We start from the raw sequence: 27,927 nt of genomic DNA on the forward strand, positions 1-27,927 counted from the left end.
AGAATAGAAAATGTTCCTGTAGTCAATCTTTCCTGCCTTTACTTATTAGCCTTTTGATCAGCTAGAATCATCCTTTGGCTATGGTTGACACTCCCAAGAAAGGATTTAATAGATGCTACACAGCAGCTATAGATCTTACAAGCCTCATCAGTTCCTGTGTGATGTAAATTGCACACAAGCTTTAGAAGAAATGATTTGCCAAACAAGATTTTGTTCTCACAGCTCAATTTGTTTTAAATATGATAATCACATTTGCGTATAGGACATGAGAGCAAGAAATAGAATTTGCTGGTAAGTTGGCTTGAGGTACCTTCATATGACCATACCAGTAGCCTGACTCACAAAACTGTCTGCAAATGCTAGCAGCCCCTAACCAGACACTTTGTTAGCAGCATCTGGCTTTAGGCTGAGTAAGAGATTTTGGCAACGTGCCTTTTCACACAGTTTATTCTGCTAACTAAATATAAGCTGATTACAGCAACTGGCTTTGATTTAAATTTTTAGCTAGGTGAAAGAAAAAGTGTCTAGAGCAAAATGAAGATTGATGGAAGTACGAGCACCTTGACCTAGGTCATCTGCATGCTGTTCGCTCCTTGTGCGGCTTGGCTGTCTTCAGTCTTAAACTTGGGGCTGCTGGATGGGGTAGAAGAGAGACTTAGAAAATTAAAGAACTAAATGATATCCTGTTCATACGAAAACTGTTTTTTCTAACAACATTATGTAATAAATCAAGATACCATTTGTGTTGTAAGTGTGAATAAACTTTTTGTTTCAATGAAAAATCTTACTTAGCAGCCCTGCATTTTCTCACAAAAGAAAAGAAATGGCTTTATTTTTGACTAAAGAGTTTAACAAAATTTCCCAGCCATTCAACCTCGGGTGGCCATGGTAGCCTCAGTTACTATTGCTCTGTAGTCTGTCTGGCTTCCTCAAGTGCATGGGAATTTCTGTGAACTTCAGGAATTTTTGGAGAAGAGTGATTTTTTTTTTTTTAAGTGAATGGAGAAAACTCGCTTATTTTACACACCATTCTGGTGTTTACTTTAATATGTGAAAAATGAAGTCTCAGTACTGATAAGCCCTGAAAATACAGTTTAACCATAGACTTCTTCCATATGTATGTTGCCAAGCTATTCCTGTCTGTCTTCTGTTCTCTCCACACTTGCATTTCTGCTCTGAATCTTTTGCCAGGCTGCATTTCAGATTATTTTGTTTCCAAATAGCAGCAAAAGGAACTGAATTAATGAATTAATGAATTTTAGCTTGTTGAGGAAAGACTGTTGGGTGCGCTGTACATTTTGAAGTCTTTTGAGAAGAATTATCAGTAGAGAATTTAATGTTCTGTAAGAATCAACATGTAAATAAATGTAAAAATGGGGTGTAACTTGTGTTTAAAATACTTTCATATTTCCTAAATTTTTAGCTACAGCATGAGAAAGCTGAACTGGAGCAGCATCTAGAACAGGAACAGGAATTTCAAGTGAACAAACTGATGAAGAAGATTAAAAAACTGGAAAATGATACAATTTCGAAGCAGCTCACCCTGGAGCAGGTAATTCCTTGCTTTCAAAATTATATGATTGTAAAACAAAAACAAGGATTCAAAAGAAGTCTACTTATTTTGTATTAGGTTTGACTTCATTTTTAAGTCTGTAAGAAACTGGCTAATATCAACAATATAATTAAAAGAATGTGATTTTAACTTGTAGCCAAAGCAGTACAGCATTAACAGAATTTATTATGAAAAACTTTTTTTTTTTTTTTTTTTCCCCATGGCCTTTATGACTTTTAGTACCCTTAATGCAGGCCTTTGTGTTGGCTGGACAGCTGTGACTATTTTGCAAATGCAGCTTACTTTTTTGTAAGTTATACTTCTTGTTGCTTTGTGTCAGCTTCCACTACCATACTAGAGTTGAGAAAGACTGCCATTTCTAATAGCATGTAGGCACAACAGTAAACCATATACACGTGGTCTACTTGTGCTCTAGGTCACCTTTTTGTGGTAGCATGGATAGCACAAGACTTGATTGTCAGATGTCCGCTCTGTGTATACTCACGGATTTGAGATTGACTATGTCCAGTTCCCTTTCTTCCTGGAGAGAGCAATGAAGAGGAGAGCCACTTGTTTTGGTCTTGTTTTTACTGGAAATTTAGACTTAGGGAATGCCTCTATGTCAAATTTTGGGCATGTGTATCAAAGCATCTTGGTGGCCTTAGTAGGAATCATTTTAATATGAAGGCAAACAGATTAAAAAAAAAAAATACAGGCTTATTAAAGAACTTCAGTTTTTCTAGGTTGTGAAATTCCAGTAATTTTGAGTGGTGAAAATATAGTATATTATTCCTGAGAATTTGTTTGCTGTTCTTATCAGATGTGTATTTTTTATGTTGCTGATAATCTGAAATTCTACCTTCTTTTTTAATTTGACTGATTTATTTTAGATGAAATTGTAGGTAAATTAATAACTAGCTTAATGATAAAATGGGTTTTCTCAATTCTTATGCTAACATTCTGTACAGATCAATCTATGGAATGAACTGAAACTGAGTAGGAAAACGTAGTGGCCAGCAAATCCTTAACCAGCGTGGAAATTAATGAGATTGAAATAACTCTCTTAGCCACAAGGTGGTGGTGACGGCCACATAATCAAAATTGAAATGAATGCAAAGTAGGATTGCAAATTAAGCTGGTTTAGTCTTTGAAATAGAAGCACAAGCCACAGCTGGCATTTTGATAATATTTATTTTTGTATTGTTATGGACACACAGAGACTTGTGAAATTGTAACATATGATTTTTTTTTTGCTGCATTTGAATATCAACAGTAGATCATTTTTTAAAGAAGTGTGGAAGTTCAGTGATGAGTTACTTAATTTTGGTAATATCAGGTCTTTCTCTCAAATACCTGATCTTGAAAGCTTAGTTCAATTAAGAAGGTGTTAAAGTAGGTTTAGATTCTTACTTTGAAAGTCCATGTGTATTTAAGTGTAATCCAACATATATCTTAACTTCCTCTTGCAGTAAGATACAATAAATCTCAAGTTACTTTGAACTTCAGCATGCTTTCTTGGGGCATGTGCTGTACCGAATAAGAAGCAACCAAAAATTGTCAGCAGAGCAATTTTAAGGAGGGGGGGATTGCCACAGCGCTTCAACAAGAGCCCTCTTAAACAAAACTTGGAAAGAGTACTCCAGGAATGCTTTGAATGTGACCTCCTGTGAAATGCATTACTTTTCACTTCATCTTCATGAGATCTCTATCACTGTAACCAGTGATCAGACAGTTACAGCATATTCACCAATTACTATTTTTTGAATATGTAACATGAATTAGCTCTGCTTTGATTCCTTCCTCCTTTGTGTTCTTTCATCTGGAATGCTTATGGCACAGGTGATGAGTAGGTAGCTGGTTTATAGCAGTGATGGTCATGCAGAATGTTATTCCTAATTCAAAAAATTAGGTTGCATCTTAGGTTTCATATGTGACCTGATTTAATTTCTTTAAATCAGCTTCAAGAAACAGAACGTTATTCTGTGAAGGCTAACAGCGAAGAAATTTGCTACTTGTGACTATTTCATTAACTGAATGTTTTAGTTAAAACGAACAGTGCCATTCTTATTTGTTGTAGTTCAGTGATTGGATGGGAAATAAAATAGCTGCCAGTTCTGTCCTACAGAGGTCAAGTGTACATAGTTTTACTGTTACCCTTTTAAATGCTTTAGTATTTCATACAGCGAAGTGCGTAACTAGAAGTGATGCAGTCAGAAGATTAGAAATAAGAATTAAGTTGCTAATAATCATCTCCTATGTCTGCTGCTTTGAAAGGAGAAAATCAGGAAACATGAAATCTTCTGGAAATATATTCTTGGAGAGTACCAAAGAATTAAAGATACAAACAGGGAGGGGCAGATGAGCAGCCAGTAAGTGAAATCTGGGACAGTGGGACTAGGCTGAAATAATACTCAACTTTCACTGATTTGGAAGATCTCCATCATTTTAGGAAGGAACACTTCTGCTTGTCAGTAAGTTGGCAAGAAGACTCAACAAGCAGTAATGCAGGAATAAACATACAATGGATATTTTAGCTGCATTTGAAGTAAAGTGTTAGAGAGACAAAGAGAAATACAATGGGATGGTGAGGAAGGTTAAAAGGGATTTTTCTCTTCTTCTAAAGGGAAGACTAGGGTCCAAAACAATAAGCAATACTTCCTCACTTCCCTACAGTGATGATTAAGAAATTAAGTGACATTTCGTTGGCACATAATTTTGAACCCGTGTGAAATAACTCAAGTATTGACAGAGCTGCTAGTTTGGTGTTGAGATGTGAGCCCACCCTGTTTTATTTTATTCAACATATAATCAAGTTCCAAACAAACTCATTGACTAGATCTAGACTTCATTTTAAAGTTCACCTGAAATGTCTGTTACAAAACAAATATACCTACATTCTTTGTGAATTCACAGCTCTGCTCAGCATGCTGCAGTGGCTTCTTCTGTAGGTTCAATTCATTAAAGCTTTTATATCCTGACACTGGGAGGAACTGGGAAAAGACTTGAAACCAACAAAGAGTATACTTGTTTCCAGTATTTTCTCATATTACTCGAAAAGTGGAGTTCTAGATCTCCTTTAGATTGCCCACTGTCTTTGGTGTTTCATCAGAACACGTCTGTCAGCCTTCAGGGTACAACTCATTTGTCTCTTGTCCCTGATGATTTGACCTTGCCATTGTGCGTACTCATCTACATTCAGATGCCTAATTAATAATGGAATGGACTCTGCTGCCTTGGTGATGGCTGCTATAACACTAAGTGTAATCTTAGATTTTTCAAATGAGAGTTTATAAATAACTTGCTTTGTATGCTCTTTTTTTTCCCTACCATTCAATGAAATAGATTTATTTTCAATAATGTAGCTGTAAAATAGACTACAAAGGTCAGACCAGGTGAGTTTAAACCACACGGCATTGAAGTGATGCAAAAACCATTGCTGTGCAATTAGTCATCTACAGTCAAACCTTCTTCATCATGTGTTTGTAAAGATAGCTATCTGATGTAGTGAAGATCTGCATGTTGGTAATATAGGACCATGATAGGCGGATTCCCAGAGTACTTTGTGCACTTTCTTCCTTCTGAACTCAGTCAGCCCCAAGCGTTGGCCAAGCTGGCTATTGAGCTGCAAATCACTGTCTCTTTCCAGGGGCTGAGCATTTTGCCTTCGTACCATTCCAGCTCCTGCTACTGTGGGCAAGGCAGTAGAAGTCAGGATACAAATTCTCACCCCTCATGTGAAACTGAAACATGCTGCCCCTGACTTCTGTGCTATTGAAGTCTAAATTCCTTCAATTGTTAATGTACATCTAGAAATGTAGACAGGGACAGGTTGTCTAAACCTGTTTTTTCTAAGTGTGCTCCCTATTACTCACCAATATAAGTGTATTTTTACTTACAGTATCTAATTGCCCTATATTTTGAAGAAGAAGAAAGTTGTGCAGTCACTCATTAAACTGTTACTGTTGCATTAAGTGCGTAAGTGTAAATTCTGTTTGGTTGTTTCAATATTAGTTAAGAGTCTAGAATGTGGCCCTTATGGATTTAGATGGTGTAACAGCACTTCAGGCATAGTGATGCAATAAACACGTGGGGAAATCATTTAATCTATTTGCAGTCTTTCTTTTTGTAATGTGTTTTTTTTTTGCCTGTTGGGAAGGTGGTGAGTGTTAACTACAGCTTGGTTGGGAAAAATACCTCATGGTATTTTCCATCTGTAAAGGCAATGATTGTCACATCTGTTTTGTCATATTAACTGCTGGAGTTCAGCTGCCAGTGTTACTGAATAAGATCAGCTGTGCCTCTTAATATTCTAGTATGAACATGAAAAACGCCAGGTTAAGTGTTGTTGTTTATACAGTGTTTGCTGAGATAGAATTAAATTGTTTCTGCTAGTAAGGATTGATGCTGTATCACTGAAGGCAGTTCGATTTTTTTTCATTTCTGTTTTTCATGTTACCTAACACAAGTCAGACATGGCTTTTCTTCTGTTTCTGGCTTACATAAGTGTGATTCTTCCACTTTTAACGTAAATTTTTTTCAAAAGGAATAAGTGCTTTAATAGTGGACTGTAAATTGCATTTGAACTTCAGAGGCTTGTGGAATAGGAGACCTTTCTGAATAAACTTGTTATGACATCAGTGACCATGTATCCAGATTTCAAGCCTCTCTTTACTGGCAAGCAGCAGCAAGTTCTGTGTAAAAAAAATTCTGTTAAGATGACGATAATTGTGCAACTCAAGAGTCTCTTAAATTTTCCAGAGATAAATCTCTGTGACCAGTGTGTTTTGCCTGAATTTTGTCTCTTCTTTCCATTTGCCTTGATGTTTTAAAGCATCATGTGAAAGCCTTATTTTTCTTCTAAGACGATGTTCTTTTCTAATGATAATTCCTTGAAAAAATAAAAATAAAAAATGTTCCATCATTTTAATTCATTGCTTTCCTCTGCAGCTAAGACGTGAGAAGATTGACCTTGAAAATACCTTGGAACAAGAACAAGAAGCACTAGTGAATCGTCTCTGGAAGAGGATGGATAAGCTTGAAGCAGAAAAACGGTTTGTCTTGTTGCACTGTGTTACTGTGGGAGATGTATGATTTAATACTTAACCTTCTAGTTTTAAGTATGTTTGTCTCTGTCATGCAAGGACTATTTCATCTGTGAGAACCTGGAGGTTAACACAGTTGTAAAGCTCCTTGTTTACCCTATACCACATGCTTGAGTGCCTACACTAGATGAAACTTAGTAGTATAAAAATGATCTGGGAAAACTTGAAGGAATTTGATGATTTTTTTTCCAACTGCTGATAATTTTAAAAGTTTCTGGTTTTGGGTCACCTTTCTATTGATGGCCCAAAGAAATTAACGTGGTATTTTAGTGTAATCATTACGTGAGAAGCTCTTGTTTTTTCCATGCTTGAAGAAAACTTCAGCTTTTTCTCAGTGGTTTGCACTCGTGTCATTGAAACTTCCTGCTGCTTCTTCAACAGAAAATAAGACAGAGATACTTTATGTTCTTGGGAAAGCTAAGATTAAAAATACGTATGAAAGCGACTTTTTCTGTGCTGTATTATAAGAACTCTGCTTTGGGGGAATAAGAGAGAAGAGGTGACTAATTCCTTGTTTTCTACTACATGTTTTAGGAGAGCTATGTTAGTGTGACTCCATGAATCTTGACTGGAGACTTGGAAAACACCTGAATCTATATGAACTGCAGTTCTTGTAGTTCTGTTTTACAGAGCCCTGTGGAAGGTGCTCTGAAGAGCTACATGTAATAATCAGCAGTGGTAAATCCATAGTGAATGGTCCTTTGGTAGGATTTTTGCACATCGTAGCTTTAAAGTATTTTTTTTTTTTTGTAAGTCAAACCATTCCTGGTTTCATTTATCTCAGATGGTGTGCTTTCTTTCTGGGAGATAGGTGGAGTTGTAGACCATGCTTTAGTACTGCATTGAATGGTGTGTATAAATACCAGGCCATGCCAAGAGCTGTGCTTGCATAGTGCTGTTATCCCTGGTCTTCAGTGCAGCCTTGTCTCTGTTGACTCTGGCCAGTCAATATGGTTCTGGTGAAGAACAATTTCCTGCTTTCCATCTGAAAAATACATGTTAACTTGAAAAATATTCATTAAAACAGTAATATGTACTATCTGCTTGTTTCATCATGAAAAATGATCATTACTCCTGAATTCACGCAGTCGGGTGTTTGAGGTGTTTGAAACCTCGACTGTAAGGAAAGAACAATATGATGATAAATATTTTTGTGTTTGGTGATACTTTAAAGGAAGAGAATATCTGCTTGAGAAAACATCTATGAAGTTTTCTCTCTTTTGCTAATGGTGAAATGCAGAAAAGCTTGTATTTCACCATAGATAAACTACACTCATTTTTTCATCTTGAATGTTTATTCTTCCTCTAAGAACATAAACGTAAAAACTTGGAAGAGATTAAATGAATTGGCTTGGAAATTATTATGGGGGTTAAGTCCAGTTTGAGTATAAAACCGAGGTAACTGTCTAAAGTCTGTAACTTGCTTTTTCCCAAGCTATATGCAGAAATATTTGACAGTGTCAACACCTGCATATTTTAGAAAGTCCATCTGTCCCTGGACAACAGATTTTACCAACAAATTTTGGGCTAAAAAAAAGAAAGACAACATTATTAATCCTCCTGAAATTTTCCTAAACAAATGTAGTAGTTAGCATAAATCTTACATACCTGCCAAAGCCTTGTAGTATCTTTGGGGGGAGTTTAAGGGGTTTTCTTGTCATTTAAATTGAAAGTAAAGTTTAAGCTATTTTTCATTCAGAATTTTGCAGGAGAAATTAGACCAGCCAGTATCTGCTCCGCCATCACCCAGAGACATATCAATGGAGATAGATTCCCCTGAAAATATGATGAGACACATCAGGTTTTTAAAGAATGAAGTGGAGAGGTTAAAGAAACAACTGAGGGCTGCACAGTTACAGCGTGAGTAAACAACTTGTTTTAAATCATTTTTAAGTCTGTGTAATGTAAGATATTTATAGAGACTTTCAGGAGTTTAAGGTACAAGTGAAAAAATAGGACAAGTTTGGACTAAGACAGCTTCATAATTGCAGTAATTAATGTACTTATACTGTATTTATTTGTTGGGTTTCTGTTTTTTTTTTTTTTTTTGGGGGGGGGGGGGGGGGGTCTCTGTGTTGTTGGTTTTTTTAGCTTTACTAGAATGGGAAAAAATTGCCAAATATTTCTTGAATATATTTGGGCCATAAAAAAATACTTATTTTTTTCCTCACAGACTTGTAGCAGTATTTCAGCACACAGATTCTTTAAAATGTACTTAAGAATTACATTGTAAGAAGCCAAATACAACTTAAGAATTACTCAAAAGAATTAATGGTTAGCAAAGTAAAGTTCAGTTGTATATAAGAATTTCATCTAATGGTTGCAGGCTGTGCTGAGGTAATCTTAGCTTTGCTAAAGACTAATTTTTCAAGCACCTGTTTTGGCTTCACAGTATAGCAAAATGAGTAATCTTATTTTCTTCCTTAAGTAAGATCCCTTTGAAATAGCTGTGCAGAAGTCTGTATATTTCTGTTGTGGGAGGTGTGGTGGAGCCTTGTCCAGAAGTGGACGGCCTCCTTTCTGCCGTACCTCTTGAGGGGAGGGAAGGGGGGTTTGGGTGGCAGAAAGATCACTTGTGCCTTCTTGCAATCTGCTATGCTGTTCCATCATCCCTTCATCCTAAATCTAAAATTTCTATCTAAGGTTTGCCAGTTCTGCCTTTTTTGGTAGTGTAGGCAGCAGCCTTCCTTATGGGCAGAGATGGCGTGAGAGTGCTCTTGTGCAGAGGCCTTGTGCACAAGTTTGTGGTATTAATAATTTGTGTCAGTTGAAAGAAGCTAAGGGCTGCTGATCTCTGTACTTGCCAGTTCTGCACTGCGGCCTTCACTTCTCTTCAGAATGAGAGCAAAGCCTTAGATTTCAAGTTCTCTGTACAAATTTGGCATAATAAATTTAATTTCACGTGTTCTTTGTTGTTTTCAGGTAGTTTGTTTTTTGAAATGCTGTAATTCAGAGTAAAATTCTGAAGCAGTTGAAGTCAAATTCTTATGGAAAATGGAAGTACTCCTTTCTATTGTGAATAGGTTAAACAGAGCTGCAGTACGTACAACAGTACTGATAGAAATTGTGGATATACTGGTTTGTGGGCTGCCGGTAAAGCAGAAGATGAAACTGATAGACCTTTCTTTCAGGAGGAAGTTTGGTGTTTGCAATATGTGGTCATTTGAGAACCTTTACTATTATTCATAAATACATACAAAGTCTGCTTACTGAATTCTCATTTTGGTATTACATTTCACTTTCCTAAAACACTTACTTCCACTCTAGGAACTGTTTTGATATAATAATAGCTGTATATAAGTGATACTGTTACATTTACAAGTGGTCTTTCCACTGAAAACAGGGAAGCCATGTACAGGTGATAGTTTGGGAACAGCCTTCTGAAGTAGGAATATTCTTTTGATTAAAGGGTAGAGCATAAAGAAATGAGCACAAAGAGTGATGGATCATATTTTTATTTAAATAACAATGAATTCACTGTATACTTGATTAAATATTAGAAAGCCTCACAAAATACATAGTATGTGTAATAAGTCTTCAAATGTTCTTTTTATTTAAATAATGTGTCAAAATGCTGCATAGCTTTCCGTGATTATAATTTAATCATTTAAATGGTCTGCTAAATGTCTTTTAAAGTAATGTTCGCTGAACGCAGTTTAGAATTGCAAACTCAAATTGTCTTTTGATGTAGAGAGTAAACCACTTGTTGACTTTTAATATTGGTAGATGACCTGCTGGCCCATCTCTATCGTGAAATCTAATTGAATGCATGCTATAGAATAATTATAAGATAACAATTTAATACAAGTATGAGTATTTTGTGTTTCAGCAATTGTTCTGTGATTCCTCTCTTGAAATTGAAATAAACTTTTAAAAGTATTTCTTTGCTGTTACAGTAATATTTTTGTAGATGTGTAATTGCATTACTTTAAAGGGGTAGGAATTGATTTCATTGATTTACTATTTTCTTTGACTTTTTCTCTGCTTTTCAAATTCATTTAAGTAAATGCTTGAAAGTTCTTTTTCTTTTTATCCTTATTTACAAAATTGCTGTCAGTAATTCATTTTAGTAGCTAGTGTTACAAATTAGCCTTTGATGTAATGACTTAGAGGTGAGAACTTTGAGTGATCCATCCTGAACGTTTTCTACTCCCTCATTCTTGAAGTGCTGGGGTAAAATTAGGCACAACATATGTGCCTGTCTGTGAAATTGAATGTTAACCAAATTTTAACAGAATTCTGAATTTCAGATTCAGAGAAGATGGCACAATATTTAGAAGAGGAGCGACATATGAGAGAAGAAAACTTGAGGCTTCAAAGAAAATTACAGAGGGAAATGGAGCGTAGGGAAGCACTCTGCAGGCAACTGTCAGAAAGTGAATCCAGCTTAGAAATGGACGATGAAAGGTGTGTATTTTCTAGCTGTCCAGATATGTTGGCATTGAGCTCGTTACCTAATGCTTATGCTTGTTTTTTAACATTAGAAAATGAGTACTCATATAAATAACTTAGATATGGGTTTAATATGTTTCAAATTTCAACATGGTCCAGGAGTATCTTTAGTAGAACTATATCAAACTTGTTTAGAATTTAGATTAACTGTAACAGTGAAAAATAAAATAGTTTTCTGAAGATTGTTAGGGTTTTAATAGTATATAGTGAAATAAATACCTGTGGGCTTGAGCTTCAAGATAATTAAATCATGGTACCTTTGTTTTTCACTTAACTTGGTAACTGCAATGAACTCTGTGAGGTAGGAAAAATATACTTACTTGGGGTAATTTTTCTTTTGCAGAAAATAGAAAGTGTTTTGCCAAATCCAAAGGAATAGCGTATAAAGCTTTAGAGAGAAGAAGCATTTCCAGAGCTAGTGGGTTTGTTCTTGGTGTCCAAAACATAATATCCTTGATTTCTTTTTTTCTCTACTGCAAGCTGCATTGCTTGCAGTGACCTTAGAAATAGTCTTGAATTTTTTTCATGGTTTTATATGATGCCTTTTATTTTCTAACATCATAGTGATATGATAGTGTTATATTTTGGAAGAGATTTTAAGTATACTTTGAATAGAACATTCTTAGTTCTTATCAAATGTTCATTATCTTACTATATAGTTTTACGTTATGTTGGATTTATAGTGGTACTTAAAAAACAAAATGAACAAAAAAACCCTCACTCTGTGATGTGTATTCTTCTGATACTAAGATGCTTCTTCTTGGGTCATCAGTGTATTTGTTATGAGATACAATTTACCGGAAAACAAAGTACCAGATACTTTGTTTCAAGGAGTGCCCTTAAAATTCAAGGTAATATTTTCATTTTAATGAGATACTGGGCAGCTGACGTGTATTGTGGTAGCATCTAGTATCACAATGTACTGAATGCTGTGTGAATTAATTATTGTTAGAAACACAGGGTTCTCATGTTCAAATCTAATTCTGTTAGCCTAATCTTTTCTGCCAATATTTATGTTGTTATAGAAATACAGTCAAAATTTATATTCATATGAATTATCAATATTCATTCAAAAAATCCAGAGTGCTCTAACTTTTTTCAGCTTTTTATAGGTAGTGGTAGTAATAAAATGTAGAAAAATAAATAAAAAGAAAGGTGATTGTCATGTTGATTTATTTTGGTACTATAAACGCATTAGAGAATCACTCCAAAATAGGTGTTTGCATGGTAAAGAATATAAAGTAAAGTTTGGGAAGAGGCAGTTGTTAGAGTGGTTAGTCTTAGAAGAGAACTGTGTAGACACAATCTGTAGAACTACATGCAGTAATTATTTAAAAACTGAAATTTGTTAGCTTACTTTGTCTTCCTAAAAATGGTCGTGCTGACAGATCAGATATCCATTTTTAACAGTTGCATTGTTAGCTGATGATACTTATTTTTTACAGAGTAGATGAAGATGCTTTACTGAATTCAAAATGCACAGCTCTTGCAAAATTTCTTCTTCCTGACTAGCAGTAGCCTTGCTTTCTCAGTCCTCCATCTTACTCTCTTCAGCAACAGGGAAAGTTCTAAAACCAAGAAGCATACTAGTGGTGTGCTGCTATTTCATATGATACAATCCAGGTAACTAAGATGACTTACAGAAAATTGTCTTCACATAGAATAAAATAAGATTAAACCACAAAGATCACTGTGTTGCTGTAATACAATTATTGTCTGTGTTACAAGTTACAGAGTATTATAGAAGTAGCCTAGTCAGTTCAGTTTTGCTAACCCTGCCATTGGCAGCTCGTTGGAAAACTTATGTTTAAGCAAACTCTAATTTACCAGCTGTTGTTCTCTATTGTAGCTACTGTTACTACCTTATCTGCCCAATTTTAAACCAACTTCAGCATCACTACAGTGCACTGCCTCTGTTAAGTGTTGTGGCTTAGTGCTCTGAGTGTCATGGTTAAACTTGAATTAGATGCAGCATCAAAGCATACATCAGATTGCATAAGAACTGGCATACAGAACTCGAAGTAGTAATTTTTGTGAGTTCCATTGAATATGAAAATTCTTAATGCTACCCCATGTTTTTGTTTGTTTGGTTTGGTTTGTTTTCCTGTGATCTGAAAATAAGTGTAGCTACCAAAAATTTCTGAGCAGCACAATGGTAGAAGGGAAGACAAGTAAGACTTAGAGGGCATTTAGGTAGCTAATTTTATCTTCTGGTTTGGTGCATCCAGTAAAGAAACACAGATAAATGCAATGTTATTCTGGGTGCACTGATGTACAGGTAGAGGAGGAAAATAGAAGGGAAACCTGTAATGCAGACAGTGACTGAAAAATCTCCAGGGAGTGTGCATAAGCAAGTTAACTTAAAAGCTGCCAGCATAGTGCTTTGGAAAAAAACGTTAACTTGCTTCTGGTATATAAACAGTGAGCGGTAAGTAGGAGCAATTGGTATGATTCTTATTTCCTTCTATATTAAAAAGGATTAGCAGTTGATGGTTGTGAATTAACTTCACTGTATTCAGTGAAGAAAGTACAGATCAATGCCACTAACTAGCTAAGGGTGGGATAAAATGCCACCTGTTTATTTTATCAAAATGAAGCCTGGGAGTCATCTTGCTACAGAGCCTGCAAACATCTTTAACAGGTGAAACTGCTGCATTCAAAATGTCTGTCCGTTTCCATGGCAAAAGATGTGATGAGCAGATGGCTTAATGTTGAGAGTAGACAGATTCAAATAGGAAGCAGGGCTGGAAGGCTGACCAGCTGTTGGAACAAATTATCAATACTTCAGTGGCTTTTCTCCCCTTTCTGTGATTTCAAATTAGTATTTGATTCCCTTTCTGGGAGATACTCTCCAGCTAGACAAGCTGTTGAGTTCAATGTAGAAATTATATGTAAAATACAGGACTGCAGCGTAGGTCAGATCAGTTGATGTGATTTATACCTCTGACCTTAATACATACTATTCCAACTGTGTACAGCTTGTACAGTTTTGACTGCAAATGGCTAAGGTGAGTCCAGCTGTTTCCATGGAAATCTAAGCCGTTATTAGAACATTCAGCAATGAAGAGAGTGTTCCTGTCATGGCTTCCTAAAGGTCCTACACTAATCTAACATAATTCTTACGGGAATTCAAAATGCACAGTGAAACATTTAAAGCACGGTATGTTTTAAAAGGTTTAATCTAATTATTCTTTACCTTTTTTTTTTTTAAAGATATTTTAATGAGATGTCTGCACAAGGATTAAGACCTCGCACTGTGTCCAGTCCTATCCCTTATACACCCTCACCAAGTTCTAGCAGACCTATATCACCTGGTAAATATTTTACCCAGTTTGTAAAGTTTTTGTATGCATCACATAATAATGTTCGTGTGTTGATAGCCTTTCAAAGCTAGTCTTGGGGCAAAAAGTGCATCATAAATATAAGAATAGATTTGCCTTATATTTATTTCAGTACAGCATGTTTTTTCGATGGGTCTGTTTTACATTGTGATCAAATATTACAGGTCAGTTAAGTAGTTATCTTTTGAACCCCTTGTCATCCCTACCTTCCCCCCTTTTTGTACTTCTGCAAATTTCTGACGTAAAGAAATAGCATAGTAAGAATTTCTGTTGCTAGTACTTTTAACAAAGGCAAGTTAACTTTTTAGAGTATAGTAAGTGGATGATATTGTCCTCAATTTCAGAAGAACTTGAATGGCTTACACCTGACCTTAAATTATTGAGTTTTTAATTATTGAATATATTTTTCTGTTAAATGAAAATGTATTTGTGTTATTAAGACATGTGTTGATAGGTATAAAATCCCTTAAAATTGCTATTGGCCATTCATTAGAAGTTGTTGGCCATGGATGTCACGTGGTGATCACAAATACACTTGTACTTAGTAAAGTGAATCCTGCATGCCCTGCTTTCCCAAGTTCACCTTTAGAATCTATCAAAGAGAGTCCTACAATAAGAGCAAAGGAGACGTGCTCTGTATCAACACATTCCGCAAAATGGGATTTAGACATTTTATTACACAGGTCTAAACATATAAAATGTGTTTAAATCTTGGTTTTCAGGATTTACTTTAGTTTTTCAGAAAGACTCAAAACAATTTTCAGGCTTATGTTGGTAAAAGAGTGAGCACATACACCCATAAGTCAGTGTTAGAGATACGATAATTTAGCTTTTTAAGAGTTTTTTGGGGGAGTTCTAAAATGAGACAGTTTGCTTGGCTTTCAATGTTTTGCAAGTTATATTACCAGAAAAACAATATGTGATTTTTAATCCTTTGCCTGTAACTGTATACAGAAATGTAGTCATACTAAAAAATGTTCTGGAGCAACAACTACTTTAGGTGTACACATGTGCGGTCTTCATAATAATACAGTATTCAGCTGCACATTGTCTGTAGTCCACACAGTGGTTATAGTAATGGTAAAAAGTGTATGTGGTGGAAATTCTCTGCGAATTTACAATGAGCTTGCATCCTAGATTACCTAGAAATGCGCTTAATTCAGATGCTGATGTGTCAGTGCAGGAGTGCTCTTTGGGTTTATTGATGCTACGCTGAGACTGTGGCATGTTTCTTGCTTGCTATGGGCTGTTGGGTCAAGTGCCTCTGCTGGTGGGAGACAGAGACCTGCCCTTATCATGGGAACTGTATTTCACAAGCAAGGGATGCTGCAGTTCAGTCTGAAAAGGAATTAAAAAAAAAAAAAAAAAGCACAGGTGAAATGATAATTTATAATGGAATTCACAATTTTAATTTTGGTAATGTTTGTACAGTACATGTGCCAGCCTAGCACTTCTGCACAGGCAGCTATGTTGCTCTCCTCATCTGATAAATTCACGTCCACTGTTGGACAGACCTCAGAAGAACAGAAACAGCAGTTTGCTAAAGAACTAATGAGATCAATAGGGAATCTCGTACAGCTGTTTGGTAGGTATGAATGCAGTAGTTAATGAAAACAGTTTTTGAAAAGTAATACAGTAAGATGCTGCAAAAGGTATAAGCACAGAATAATGCAACTGTGAATATTTTGCATCGAGTGCTTTTATGACTTGGCATGTTTCTTTTAGGAAACAATGTGCCTGAATTTGTAGAGGAATAATTTGAAACATGTTAGAAATGCTATAATTTTATCTGGATATCCAGGTCAGGTTTAATGGCTCAGATTCTGGCTCCTGAATCCTGGAGCCTTTTGCTTGTGTAGCTTGAGATGCTGCTTTTGAAGACTCCTTCAAGCTGAGCTACTGCTGAGGTTTATGTCACCCTGCATGAACCTGAGAAGGCTGGGTGCGTTGCTACACCTGGGCAGCTGGGGAATGGTTGCTGCAACTACTGATTAGTCTTTAGTGTGGATGAATTCATGTATATTTTGCTTCTACAGCTAGGTTAGATAGATATTTTAGGCTGCAGAGATGCAGATGAGCTACTTTGGATGTATGCGCACTATGTTAGTGCCGCTTTGACTGCCACGTTGACTTGTGTTTATGAAACTTTTGGAGCTGATTTATCCCAAAGCAGTCCACAATTGTAATGTAAAAATGTCTTAAACTGTGTGTTCTATTTTTTGTTGTTCAGGGCTCTCATCTCTGACTTGCAATGCAAATTGTCACCTACCTGAACATTGACTGGTGTTTCTGTCTTTATGCCTGCAAAAGCGCTTAGCTATAAAACGTGCTGTACAGACAATTGGATTGCTTTAGTCAAAAATCAGATTTTGTTAATCTATATTGTTTAGCTACTCCAAAGTGATTGATTCCATTGGAGTCACTCATAATTTGCACCAGATGTACATTGAAGCAAGGGTGGTATGTTTTCTTATATAACTTCGTTAGTAATCTGAGGCTTGTTTTTTGTTTGTTTTTCTTTTTTTTTTTTTTCCTGAAATCTCTCTTCAGTCAAACATAGGCAGAGCCAGGTGTTGTATACTGTAACTGTAGTGGCACTTCGTTGCATTGATTTAGTGTAGAAGTGTGAAAACTGTTAAATCCAGTGTGGTGTTCTAGAAGTTTAGTAGGCTTTTAGAAGAAATATTGGTCATAATTCTCCAAAGCTGTTTCCAGTTTTTAATAGTAAACAGCTGAGAAAAGAGACTTGTCTCCCATCCTACTGATATTTTTTGCCAGAAGGCGATAGTGAGCTAAAGGTTTTGGAAAATCTGCAGTTTTGAGAATGTTCAGAACACTTCAAGGTCTGAATTTCAAGCACTTAGCTGCTGTCATTTTTTTTATTATTATTATTATTTTGGTTAGTTATACAGGTACTCAGCATTTTTATAAACCAGTATTTACAGAAAGAAAGGTATTCAGAAAGAAGAATTAGATTAGATTTTTGCACTTCTGAATAATATGGTTACCTTAATATGGATAAAACGTAATTTTAAATGTTACTTGTAGTGTAGTCCAGCTATGGAAGATTATACTAGAATATTTTAGCTTCACAGCCCCAAAGATCATTGGGTCTCTGCCTATAAGCACAAGGGCAAAACAGGAGGAACTCTGGGCTGCCATTGATTTGGCTGCAGACGTGTTATGCCTTGAAGGAGCCACCTCCATCCAGTTTCTGTCATGTGGAAACTCTTAGTGTCCCAGTGCTAGACAGCTTTTCCAGACACAACCTGTCTGCTTCTTCAGACTACATTTTTTTCAGGGAGCAATTTGCTCTGAGAAGAGATGGAAAGCTGGATGGAAATGTCAGTGAAATAAAACTAAGCTGCTAAGGGAGCCCTACCCTGTTTATGTTAAGTGGAAAAATTGTTCAATGTTATGTAATACGCGTTTTCGAACACATGGCAGTTTGCTACAGGAAAATAATAAAATAAATTTTACATAGTCTTTGACTGTTTTAGGTGTCTAATTCGATACCAGTTACAATTTCTTTAAACCATGATTGTTTCAAAATACAGCAAACAAGAACAAAACAAACAAAAAACCACAAAATACTTAGTTTGTAAAATAAATAAGAATATTGATTTTTGCCTTGTTTTATCTGTTTTTAGGTCTGTCATATGCAAGTCACACAGTTGGTTTCACACCACCAACTTCACTGACTAGAGCTGGAATGTCTTACTACAATTCCCCAGGCCTTCATGTGCAACATATGGGACCATCCCATGGTATTACAGTAAGTATTTTAAATAGCAAACGTTTGTTACCAGTGTCAGTTCGGTTTTTAAAAGTTATGATTGCTTGTCCTTAAGCTTTTGTGCAAAATGTTTTTGTAAATGTTTGTTTTTGTCTCCTTACTCCAAGATATCTATTGCTGCTTTCTTCAACCCTGATTTTCCTCTTCACCCCTCAGAAACTGAATTCTTTTTGGAGAACCTTATTTTCTGCAAAAGAGTAGGATGTATTGTCATCTTAAGGACAGTAATAGGTATCATCTTATGGATCAGCAGGCAGGGTGTGAGAAGTGATGTTCTAAGCTACTGAGCCTATCCCAGGAAGTAAAAACATTGCTTTCATTTTTCTCCTAGTCTCCACCATCTGACGGATGAGTCATCTGAGGTTGCTCCAAGCTCAGGTTTTCTTCAGGATGACACACAATGCTACCACCATGTCACTGTAACAGGCAGTTAACTCTTATTTTCTATTCTCATTGGCAAAGAAGAAAGTTAATATATTAAACATTTGTTAGGACAATTTCTCAGTATCTTTCAACTGGATTTATTTCCTTTTTAACCCTGATGTTTGATGCATTTCTACTTAATTGATGAGTTTCTTCTAAATATTTGTGGAGTTTAACAAGAAAACAGAGTCTAAGTATTAACCATTTGGCAGGATAGCTTGTAAGCTCTAATGTGTCAAGGCCATTTTGATTTTTCTCAACAGGTATGGTAGAATGTAAATATTGTCCTTTAAGATGTTTGCATATACTTGTCATTCTCAGATGTGAAAGCATGTTTCAATAGAGTATTTAGTAGAATGCTAAAATATGTCTGCTTCTTAAATTGCTTAGGTGGGCATGCTAAAGTAATTGTTAATTCAATTGAGCAAATGGAGATGGGAACTATATAGTACTGAGTAGAACAGGAGGCTGGAGCTCAGCAGGAAGGCAGAATCCTGGTCCAGGTCCAGCCCTCTGATGTGACTAACCTGGGGGTTAGTCATAGGAAGATCTGGAAAAACCTAGAAACTAATTTTATAAATAAGTTTTTTAAGGAACTTGTTCTGTTCGCTCTCTATGAAATTTTGATTCTGCTCTTTCTGATACTAAATGGAGTTACATTATTAATTGGAGTAACATTGAGTCACTGACAAAGACAACCACCACGACAAAATACTAATTGTTTAGAGGAAGGTTTTGTTAAGTGGCTCGTGGCTTTTCCTTTATACTTAAGCCAGGTCTCTTCATATTATTAGACATATACAAATGCAATAAATGATTTTAAGTGTTTCAGAAACATCAATCAACTGTTGATAATCCTTTGGCTATTTTCGTAGAGCATTTAACTAATCTATTATACATAATTGTTCAAAAAAATAGATACAATATATATTATTTGACCAAACCGCGATTTGTTTCTTGACTCTTCATTTTTAATCTCCATTACAGAACAAATTGATTTTACATGTAATACATTTGATATAGCACTGTAACCGTTCTCCTCAGAGCTGATTGACTTTGGTTAATTATTAATTATGGGTGGGTAGTTTGTCATGCCATGAAGTTCTTGATAAATGCTAAGTGGATTGGTAAGTAGTAAGCATTTTGGTTTTAAAACTGCAGAGTTTAGTGTTCTGCAGTGTAATTTATATTTTTAGGTTGCTAACTTTTAAAGATTTTTCCCCCACTGGTTTGTAAAAATGGATTTTAAATCTTTGTGTTTAAATATGCAGGTTATTGCAAATCTGTGGTTTCTGTGGAGGGGAGCGTAATAACCATTGTTTCACTCCTACAGCTCGAGGGGTTGAATCTTTGTTGTATGATATTCGATCTCTGAAGAATAATCTGAATTATGCTTCAGTCTTGCTCCGGTATGCAGGCTAAGAGTTTTTCAGAATGCAAACGATTCTGGGCAAATGCCTTGGCTTTTGAGACGTTCCCACCCTCACTCAGGTACTGCATAGTTGGACTTCACACACCAGCTTTGTAAAGCTAAAACTTCATCAGCATCATTAGCACCTACTGCTTTGGTAGGCACAACTTGAGAGGTGCTGTCTCTGACATCTCTTGCTTTTCTTTTATAGGTTGCTGGTCATCAGAGGTAAACATAAGTTCAGGACATAATTTCTTACTTTTATTTCCTGCAAGCGGACGGGAAAGAATGCCTGTTTGGTTTGATTTCAAAAATACTTCAATTTTCCTTTGCTACTCCATTTCAGAGGAACAGTTTATTTTACATAAAAATTGTATTGTGATTCTTGAAATGTTTTAAAAGGGGTTCTTCCCAAATAATCGTGTTTTTTCTTTTCCTTTGCCAAGCTCAATACATTGATTAGAGGACTTGCACTTAATGTTGTTCAGGAGTGTGTTAAACATAATTTCAATATTTGTTCTGCAGAGGCCTTCACCACGAAGAAGTAACAGCCCCGACAAATTTAAACGTCCCACTCCTCCTCCTTCTCCAAACACGCAGACCCCAGTGCAGCCACCTCCGCCACCACCTCCACCACCTGTGCAACCTACGGTCCAATCCGCAGCATCGCAGTCAGCCACTTTTCAACATTCAGTGCATCCCTCCTCTCAGCCTTAGTGCATGTGCTCAGCAGTCTGTATGTCAGAATTGGACTCATAACATGGAGCAGTTTACTAAAAGCCAAAGGCTTACTTGGCATATTTGGATTTGACTTATTTGCACTGAGGTTATATAGGCTTCACTGTTAATTGTGTTGTAAACGTTTGTATAAAATGCAGCCAGTGTTGTGGGTCTACAACACTAACTTAACAAAATTTTCCATCAGTGTTTACTTGAACTACATGTATGTCCATTCTCTGGCTGGAACATTTGCTACTCTGTTTGGTAATACGGCATTATGTCGTTTTGCTTGGCTCCAAAGCTTCATTTTCCTGGCTTCTAGGTTTGTAAAATTAAAGGGATACCTTTTTATATTTTTTCATGAGAATTTGCATAAAATTTAAGGCATGATGGGCTATCTGATGAGTTCTGAAATATTACAGTGTTTACCAAGCTTGTGGAAAATTAGCACTACATTTCAGTCATTTGAAATAACAGCTTCTAGTGCAAAAGTGAGTCAGACACCCTAATCAGTGCCCAAGACACATACTCTATTGTATTACCTAGTAAATAAGCTTAATTCAGCACACAGGACACATCCATACTTCTCCTGTTTAAAAACACCTCAAACGCATGGTACAGTCTGAATCTTTAAGTGAGGGAACTGACTTGCTGGAGTATATGGAATGTATAATTTTTGGACCTTAAGGTTTGATTATTTCACTTGCCATTTACATTAACCTGTAAGCTGTCCATACTGTGATCTGTCACAAGTAACTTCTCTAAGTGTGGTCCTGCCCACAGGTTACTGATAGCTGATTGAAGTGTGCTCTTTGATTTTTTTGCTGCAGAAGGCAACGTGATTGTAGAGAACAGCTGATTATTTTTTTCCTTGTTAAAATATATTAATTGTGATTCCCCTAAAACAAAGTTTGAACAAGTATTCTAAATGTTCAAGTCTGTTAGATAATAAGATATAAAATGAGCATATAGGAATATACTGGCATAACAGCCAAAAATGTTGTATTGCTTGGTAGAAACAGAGTACAAGAAAGTAGCACAACATGGCACTAATGAATGCTTATTTAGCAGCCTAAGCCGGTACAATGTATAAAGAAATGTATTCCGAATACATTCTTTCCATTCATCTAGCACAAATAAATTGTTTGGTTTCACTTTGCAGTGGAACGAAGTGTCACTTCTTGATATTGACAACTTGCTCAGTTTTATTTTTCCTGAGGTTCCTGTTGAGTACTGAGGTTTATGTACTGTTGATGATTTTAAGTGGTTTACCTCATAGATACGGATATATGGGCCATGGAAAATGACAAGAGAATGTTTATTTTATGAGAATATGTATCTGGCTATAATCAGAGCAGAACATGAGTAATTTATCTTTTGTTTACAAAAGTTTGTTTGACATGCCTGATGTTTTATTAAGGACACTTAAGAAGGAGGTAGAGCGTTCTGGTAGTATACTAACATTTGTACATAGTTTCATGTTTGCCGCTCAACTATTCAGGAATTGCATACTGAATATCTTTATAAAATCAATGCTCTAAATCAAAATTGTAAGTTAAAATAATGTTGTAAAAGGTTCAGCTTAAGGCAAAACTAGAAGTTCTTCATTATATCTATGTAGTTTCAGCTCTGAGAGAATTTAGAGAAATGCATATATAGTCTATTACACTTGGTAAACCAATATGGGATCAAGTGCATTATCCGATTACATTAGTTATGGTAGTAGTGACTCTCTGATAAAGTGATACTCAAGATTGTGGCAGACGTACAATTTGACCAGTGCTTCCATCTGAAAATAATAGACCACAGCTGATGCTCACTTTTCCATAGAGGAAACTCAGCTATGAGCATTGTTATTAAACACAACTCCTGAATCCGTGGTGGGTTTGCATGTGAGAAAACTACAGGCAGTCAGCGGTGGGACTAAGGTCAAAACAGGATTGGTTGTTTAGTTGAACACTTGTCCTTTTGTAAACAGAAGAAAAAGGAAAAATATATATTCTTTTATAAGCAGGATTCCAGCTCAAGTATGCCACTATTTAAATTGGTGCCCTCCTTTCTGAAGTGCTTTGAGATTTTTGGACATGAGGTTCTATAGAGTGCGAGCTCGTAGTGGTAGTAGTATAAATGCGGGAGGGGAGGGGAAAAGCCTTTGACAGTGTTGTCTTAAGACCTTGAAATGGAAATTTGCCTAGAATAAATTATATTTGAAGCATATTCCAAAACGGAATTTGTGTAACCCAAGTTCAGCTGCTGTTATGAAGTGTCTTAGTAATCTCTCCTTACTGTTGCAGTGGGACCGGTACCAGATGAAAGTAAAGAACTGACAAATGTATGCTAAATCCTGAAAATGTAACAAGGCACTAAATTGGCCTTACCTAAGAACATTGGACAAACATTTGCTTGCAATCAGAAGTGTTAAACTCTATTTGTAGACTTTTTGAAGATGATAAGGAATTGTGCACAACCATCTCCTAATAAATGTAAATGGATTTTCAGTTCTCCTTGTGAATTACAGTCATGAATTACGATTCTGCAGTGGTGATTTTATCAGAACCTCCCACAGACTGGAGAAACACCCTTGACAGTGAGGTCCAGCTTGTCTTCTTTATTTTATCTCAGAAGCATCTGGGTGGGTTTCTGCTGTTCTTTTCATTACTAATGTCTGTCGGTTGCACACTTGCATCATCACGAGTTGTGCAAGGTCACAGAAGCAACTTTTAGCAGTGATGAGCATTTTGTGTGTGTGTTTACAGCCAAAGGTTTTTTTGTTTGGTTGGTTTTTTGAAAAAAAATCTTTTGGCTGTTTCAGCAGTACTTTCCTCTCTGACAATCAAACAGCTTTCTTTTTACTTCTCTCAAGGGATCTGGCTTGGACACTGGAATGCAGCTGATCTCTGTAGAGCATTAAGAGCTCATTTCATCCACAATTTGTTCCAGAGGAGTTCTTTGGAAGAAGAGATGGAATTGTTTGGAGATAGTCTTCCAGCTAACAGCCAGATAAGATTGTTTTAATTATATATACTCCTCTGAGAGCATATTTCCAAGGGCAAAAAAGACTATCAGAGTTTTCCAAGAAAGTAACGTTGCTTTTCTATTAGCAATCTCGCTGTACCAGAGCTAAACAGAACAGGACTCCTTTTCCTGTTAAAATGCTCGTAGTTCATGAATCCATCTGCCTGAATAGAATTTCTGTGCACTTCAGCTGAATGAAAAATACAGACTTGGAAGCAATGAAAATGACAGCTTCCTGGAATGGGTGAGAGCTGAACTGCTGACAGGAGACAATTTAGACTCCATATATTTTGTTAAATACATGGAAACCAATCATGGAGCCTTGAGTACTTTGTCAAAGAACAAAATCTTTCATCCTCAATATTGATTATTGCTTACTAAGAGGATGCATCCAGGGACCTTGTTTAAGTATTCTGGTGTGGGTTTTTCCATTTTTTTTTTTTTTTCGTTTTGTTTTGTTTTTTTCTGATCCTAATGCCTAGTTTTACAAACAGCATAAGTTCTAATATTGTTCAACTCTTTTTGATGTTTCCTTTGTTTCAGTCATGGCAGTCTATTTCTTTTTGATCCTTGGGAATCTACAGAGCAAGGACTATGCACAGCATATTTCTTCAGTTCAAGCCATCTCATAAGAAACCAGAAGGTTTATGAGTGTAAGCTATAAAATTGATACATGCATATGTTACAACAACCTTCTTAAGGGGAAAGAACTGTCTTCTTGAAGGGAAAGAAAACAAAGCCCCTAAGTACCAAATGAACTGTATGCAGAGACAATCTGGTTTCCTCAGTTCCCTAAGGAGCTGACTTCCTCTTCCATCCCTTTTTGGATTTGAACTAGAGTTGTTAATCTTTTATTTTATTTTTTAAATTCCATATTTCACTGTAATAAGTACTCAGGATAACATTCACATTTCTTTTGGGTAAAAACCACTAGTCCCAGGATAAATAGAGGTTAAGAGACATTGCTCAGTTGTGGACTAGAGGAAGTCACTCAGTGTGCCATGCTGTGGCCTTTACGATTCAGCTGTAATTCAGGTGGGTTTGTGTGCTCATCTTACGATTCCTCTTTCAAGCATCTGTTCCTGTGCTTGCATTAGTAGCGTGCCCTGAAGAAGGGAGAGAAATACAGAGGATTTGCACTGCATTAACAGACAGCTGCTACAGTAGGGAGAATAGTGCTTGTTCCTATTCAACTAGTTAGGCTCCAAAGAGAAGTACTACCTCATCTTTAGGTTGGGATGATGTGGTTGCAGAGTCAGGGGAACTGTTGTAGCTATGCTAGGTTTTGTTTGGCTTATTATCCAGACAGGAGTCTTTCCTCACTGCAATTGGGCTCCAAGGTTACAAAGCTTTTGTAGATGGGAAGTGGGAAGTTAGGACAGGTGATAAAGGTTGAGAGGACTGTGTCCCTGTAGTAAATTGCTGCTCAGAGTACCCTTCAGCTAGGCCTGGGAATTGCCTGTACTAGAACGACAACATTTTTCTGTTTGATTTCCTTTCAAAAAGTGCTGTGTTGCAGTTCCTGGCACTGGTGTCTAATTTAAAAAAATAAGTGATTCCCCTTTCCACAGAAATATCTGAAATAGTATTCTACTTGCAAAGGCGAGTTTTCTCACTATATAAATTAATACTGTATCTGTACACAAAGGTATTTTATTCTAGTGGTAAAACCTAAGCTGTCCAACGCACTTTAGTTTGTGATTGCTGACTTTTGTTTTGGCAGGTGTTTCAGATGAAATCTAAGCCTCCTGTGGAGGAAGAAAAAAAAAAATCACCTGACAGATGTAGACTGTTCCTTTCCTGCAGAAATACAGCAATTTCCTCAAATGCAAGTAAAAGTGGAACAAACATCCTTGAGCTTTTCTGAAGCTTATATTTAATTTCAGTACATTGGTGATTGCTCTTATATTTAGGGAATCTCTGAAGCCTCTTTCTATGTTGGCTGGGTGTCTAGTTGGTTATTTCTTTGTTTTCCCAGTCTTAGGGAAGGAAGCCTGTTCAAATTTGGATCAAATGTATGCACTGGTTAACGACAATGGTCAAAGCACAGATTGTTGAATCCAAGTGGTGACTTAAAAACATTACACTGTGTTGGTGTGAATCAGATCTTACAATTGAAAGAACCTCAGATACAAAGTTTTTATTTGCAGGTTACATTTTATTCCTGTATTAGCTGTATTATTGCTTTGTTGTATATCTCAATGTGTTTACATACATTTGTAATTGTTGAAACGTGTCTGTAATCAAGCTCATTTGTGCCTTCATGCAGACTTCCAATAAACACTTGATTTTTTTTGTATTTACTTGTATTAGAAGACAATGGGGCGGATGTATATGTCCTTCTATCTTTCAGCCTATTTTCTCTTGAAAGAAGAAAAAGCACTAAGAATCAGAGAATATGGGCTTGTCTGGTTTTGCTGTCTTTAATTTTCTAGTTGGACCATTTCTGGTATTTGCACTTAAATGGCTGAGTGGAACATCTGGGGATTATCTTATTTGCATAATAAAGTTTGTATATGAGATGCACCTTGCTTTGGTTTAGGTGGATATTTGAAGTATAAACACACATGCTTGACTACTTACTACTTCAGCTTTGCTTCCATCTTGGAAGAATGTAGTTTTATCTCTAAAGCTATTATTGTGAGAAAATTCCAGAGTATCTTTCTCCCTCAGAGTTAAACATGCATCTTTAACCTCCAGCTGCCTTCTAGTGAGATTTCAGGCTTTTTTTTTTTTTTTTTCCCCAACAGCAAGAACTGCGATATCTTTTGATCTTAGTAGGTCTGCTCACCTTGACAGTACTTTTTGATGATTTGGGGCAGAGGTTGGGGTGGGGAATTGTAGAATAGAATTTTATCTGTTCTTTTCTAAGCTTTTAGGGACAGAGGTGTGCATTTATACAGTGCTATAGGAAAACTTTATGTTTCAAGTCTGAAGCAGCATAGAGCAATGCAGCTACTTTCCTACTCTAATACCACATATGAGAGGAAGATAAGGGAAAAAAAAATGTTTCCTTCCTTGTATTATGGGGTTTGCTCTATGTTTTGTAGTCTGAAGAAAAGTTCTTTTCCAAACTTGAAGTGCCTTGCAGTGGTAGAGGTTATAGTGTCCGGTGGTCTATTTCAGCTTTTCTTTATATTTCCTGATATCAAACGTGATGACAGTTAAGTATACGCTATTACTGCAGTGTGTTGAATTGTAAACTTCAGGTATCTAAAGACGATAGTATGCATTTCTGAAAATTCTGTGGGTTCTTTGTTGTGTCATCCCTTGTGAAATCTGTTTTTGTCATCTTTTTATTGGATACATTCATTCATCAACTTAGCACAGAGTTTACTTTTTGTGTTACTTGCTGTATTGCCAAGTTCCTGGGTTTAGATCTTAATGTGTAAGTAGCACTTAACAGTTGTGTCTTTTGGTTATCCTATACTCAGTGTCCAAGTCTTGCTAAACTCCTTGGTTGGATCCACTTGTCTCTGCCTTGTTGTTCAGCTCCTGCTCAGGCACGTACCTGTGGACCACATGCTCTGTCCTGCACCCTGTGTGTTGGTGCTTGACTTGTTACAGCCTTGCTGGCGCTGCAGTAAAAAGCATGTTCTCCATTTAATCTGGTGACAGCATAAACGGTAAAGTCCCTGTAGCATGCTGGCTGCAGATTCTTGGGCACCAGGCTATAGAAGTACTTCTTCAGTGAAACGCTTATCTAGCTAATCCGTGTTACTCTGTTCCTAGAACACACAGAGTGTTTCTCCAAATGCCTTTTCTTCTTTCTGCTGCTGCAAATGCTGAGCACTCAGTGGTTCTGCTTTGTCTCTTTGTGAGTACCCTGCCTGACACTGACATGCTTGGTGGGAGTGTTGACGAGGTGATGAGCTCTGATGCTGTATGTCTGTCATTTGTCTTCTCCCTGCCATTTGTCTGAACAGAAACAAGTCACTTTAATATTATCAGAAGACCAGATGAAAAGATGTATGTGATTAATCTAATTTCAGGTTCCTTTGTCCAGGTGATTTCCTCTAAATGGTTCTTTATTTCTTCTGGTGCTTGTAAATTGCTGAGAACAAGAGAAAGAGCTGTGCATTGTCAAGCAAGCAATTTTGATAAGCCTAATCCTT

The 27,927-nt window shown here is 36.4% G+C and overlaps 1 protein-coding gene across 1 annotated transcript in view; it reads left to right on the plus strand.

Moving 5' to 3' along the window:
* The window catches only part of CCDC6 (coiled-coil domain containing 6), a gene marked incomplete at its 5' end in the record, with an annotated part of 49,933 nt that extends 23,599 nt beyond the window's left edge, over positions 1-26,334 (plus strand). Inside the window, 7 exons of the mRNA XM_035330047.1 lie at positions 1,424-1,552; positions 6,500-6,603; positions 8,354-8,514; positions 10,905-11,061; positions 14,320-14,420; positions 18,098-18,222; positions 20,603-26,334. Of these exons, the coding sequence (XP_035185938.1) occupies positions 1,424-1,552; positions 6,500-6,603; positions 8,354-8,514; positions 10,905-11,061; positions 14,320-14,420; positions 18,098-18,222; positions 20,603-20,794 (969 nt within the window). The remainder of the gene's footprint in view (positions 1-1,423; positions 1,553-6,499; positions 6,604-8,353; positions 8,515-10,904; positions 11,062-14,319; positions 14,421-18,097; positions 18,223-20,602) is intronic.
* Between the last annotated feature and the right edge of the window lie 1,593 nt (positions 26,335-27,927).

This window comes from Oxyura jamaicensis, chromosome 6, assembly GCF_011077185.1.
Source record: "Oxyura jamaicensis isolate SHBP4307 breed ruddy duck chromosome 6, BPBGC_Ojam_1.0, whole genome shotgun sequence".
Classification (NCBI taxonomy): Eukaryota; Metazoa; Chordata; class Aves; order Anseriformes; family Anatidae; genus Oxyura; species Oxyura jamaicensis.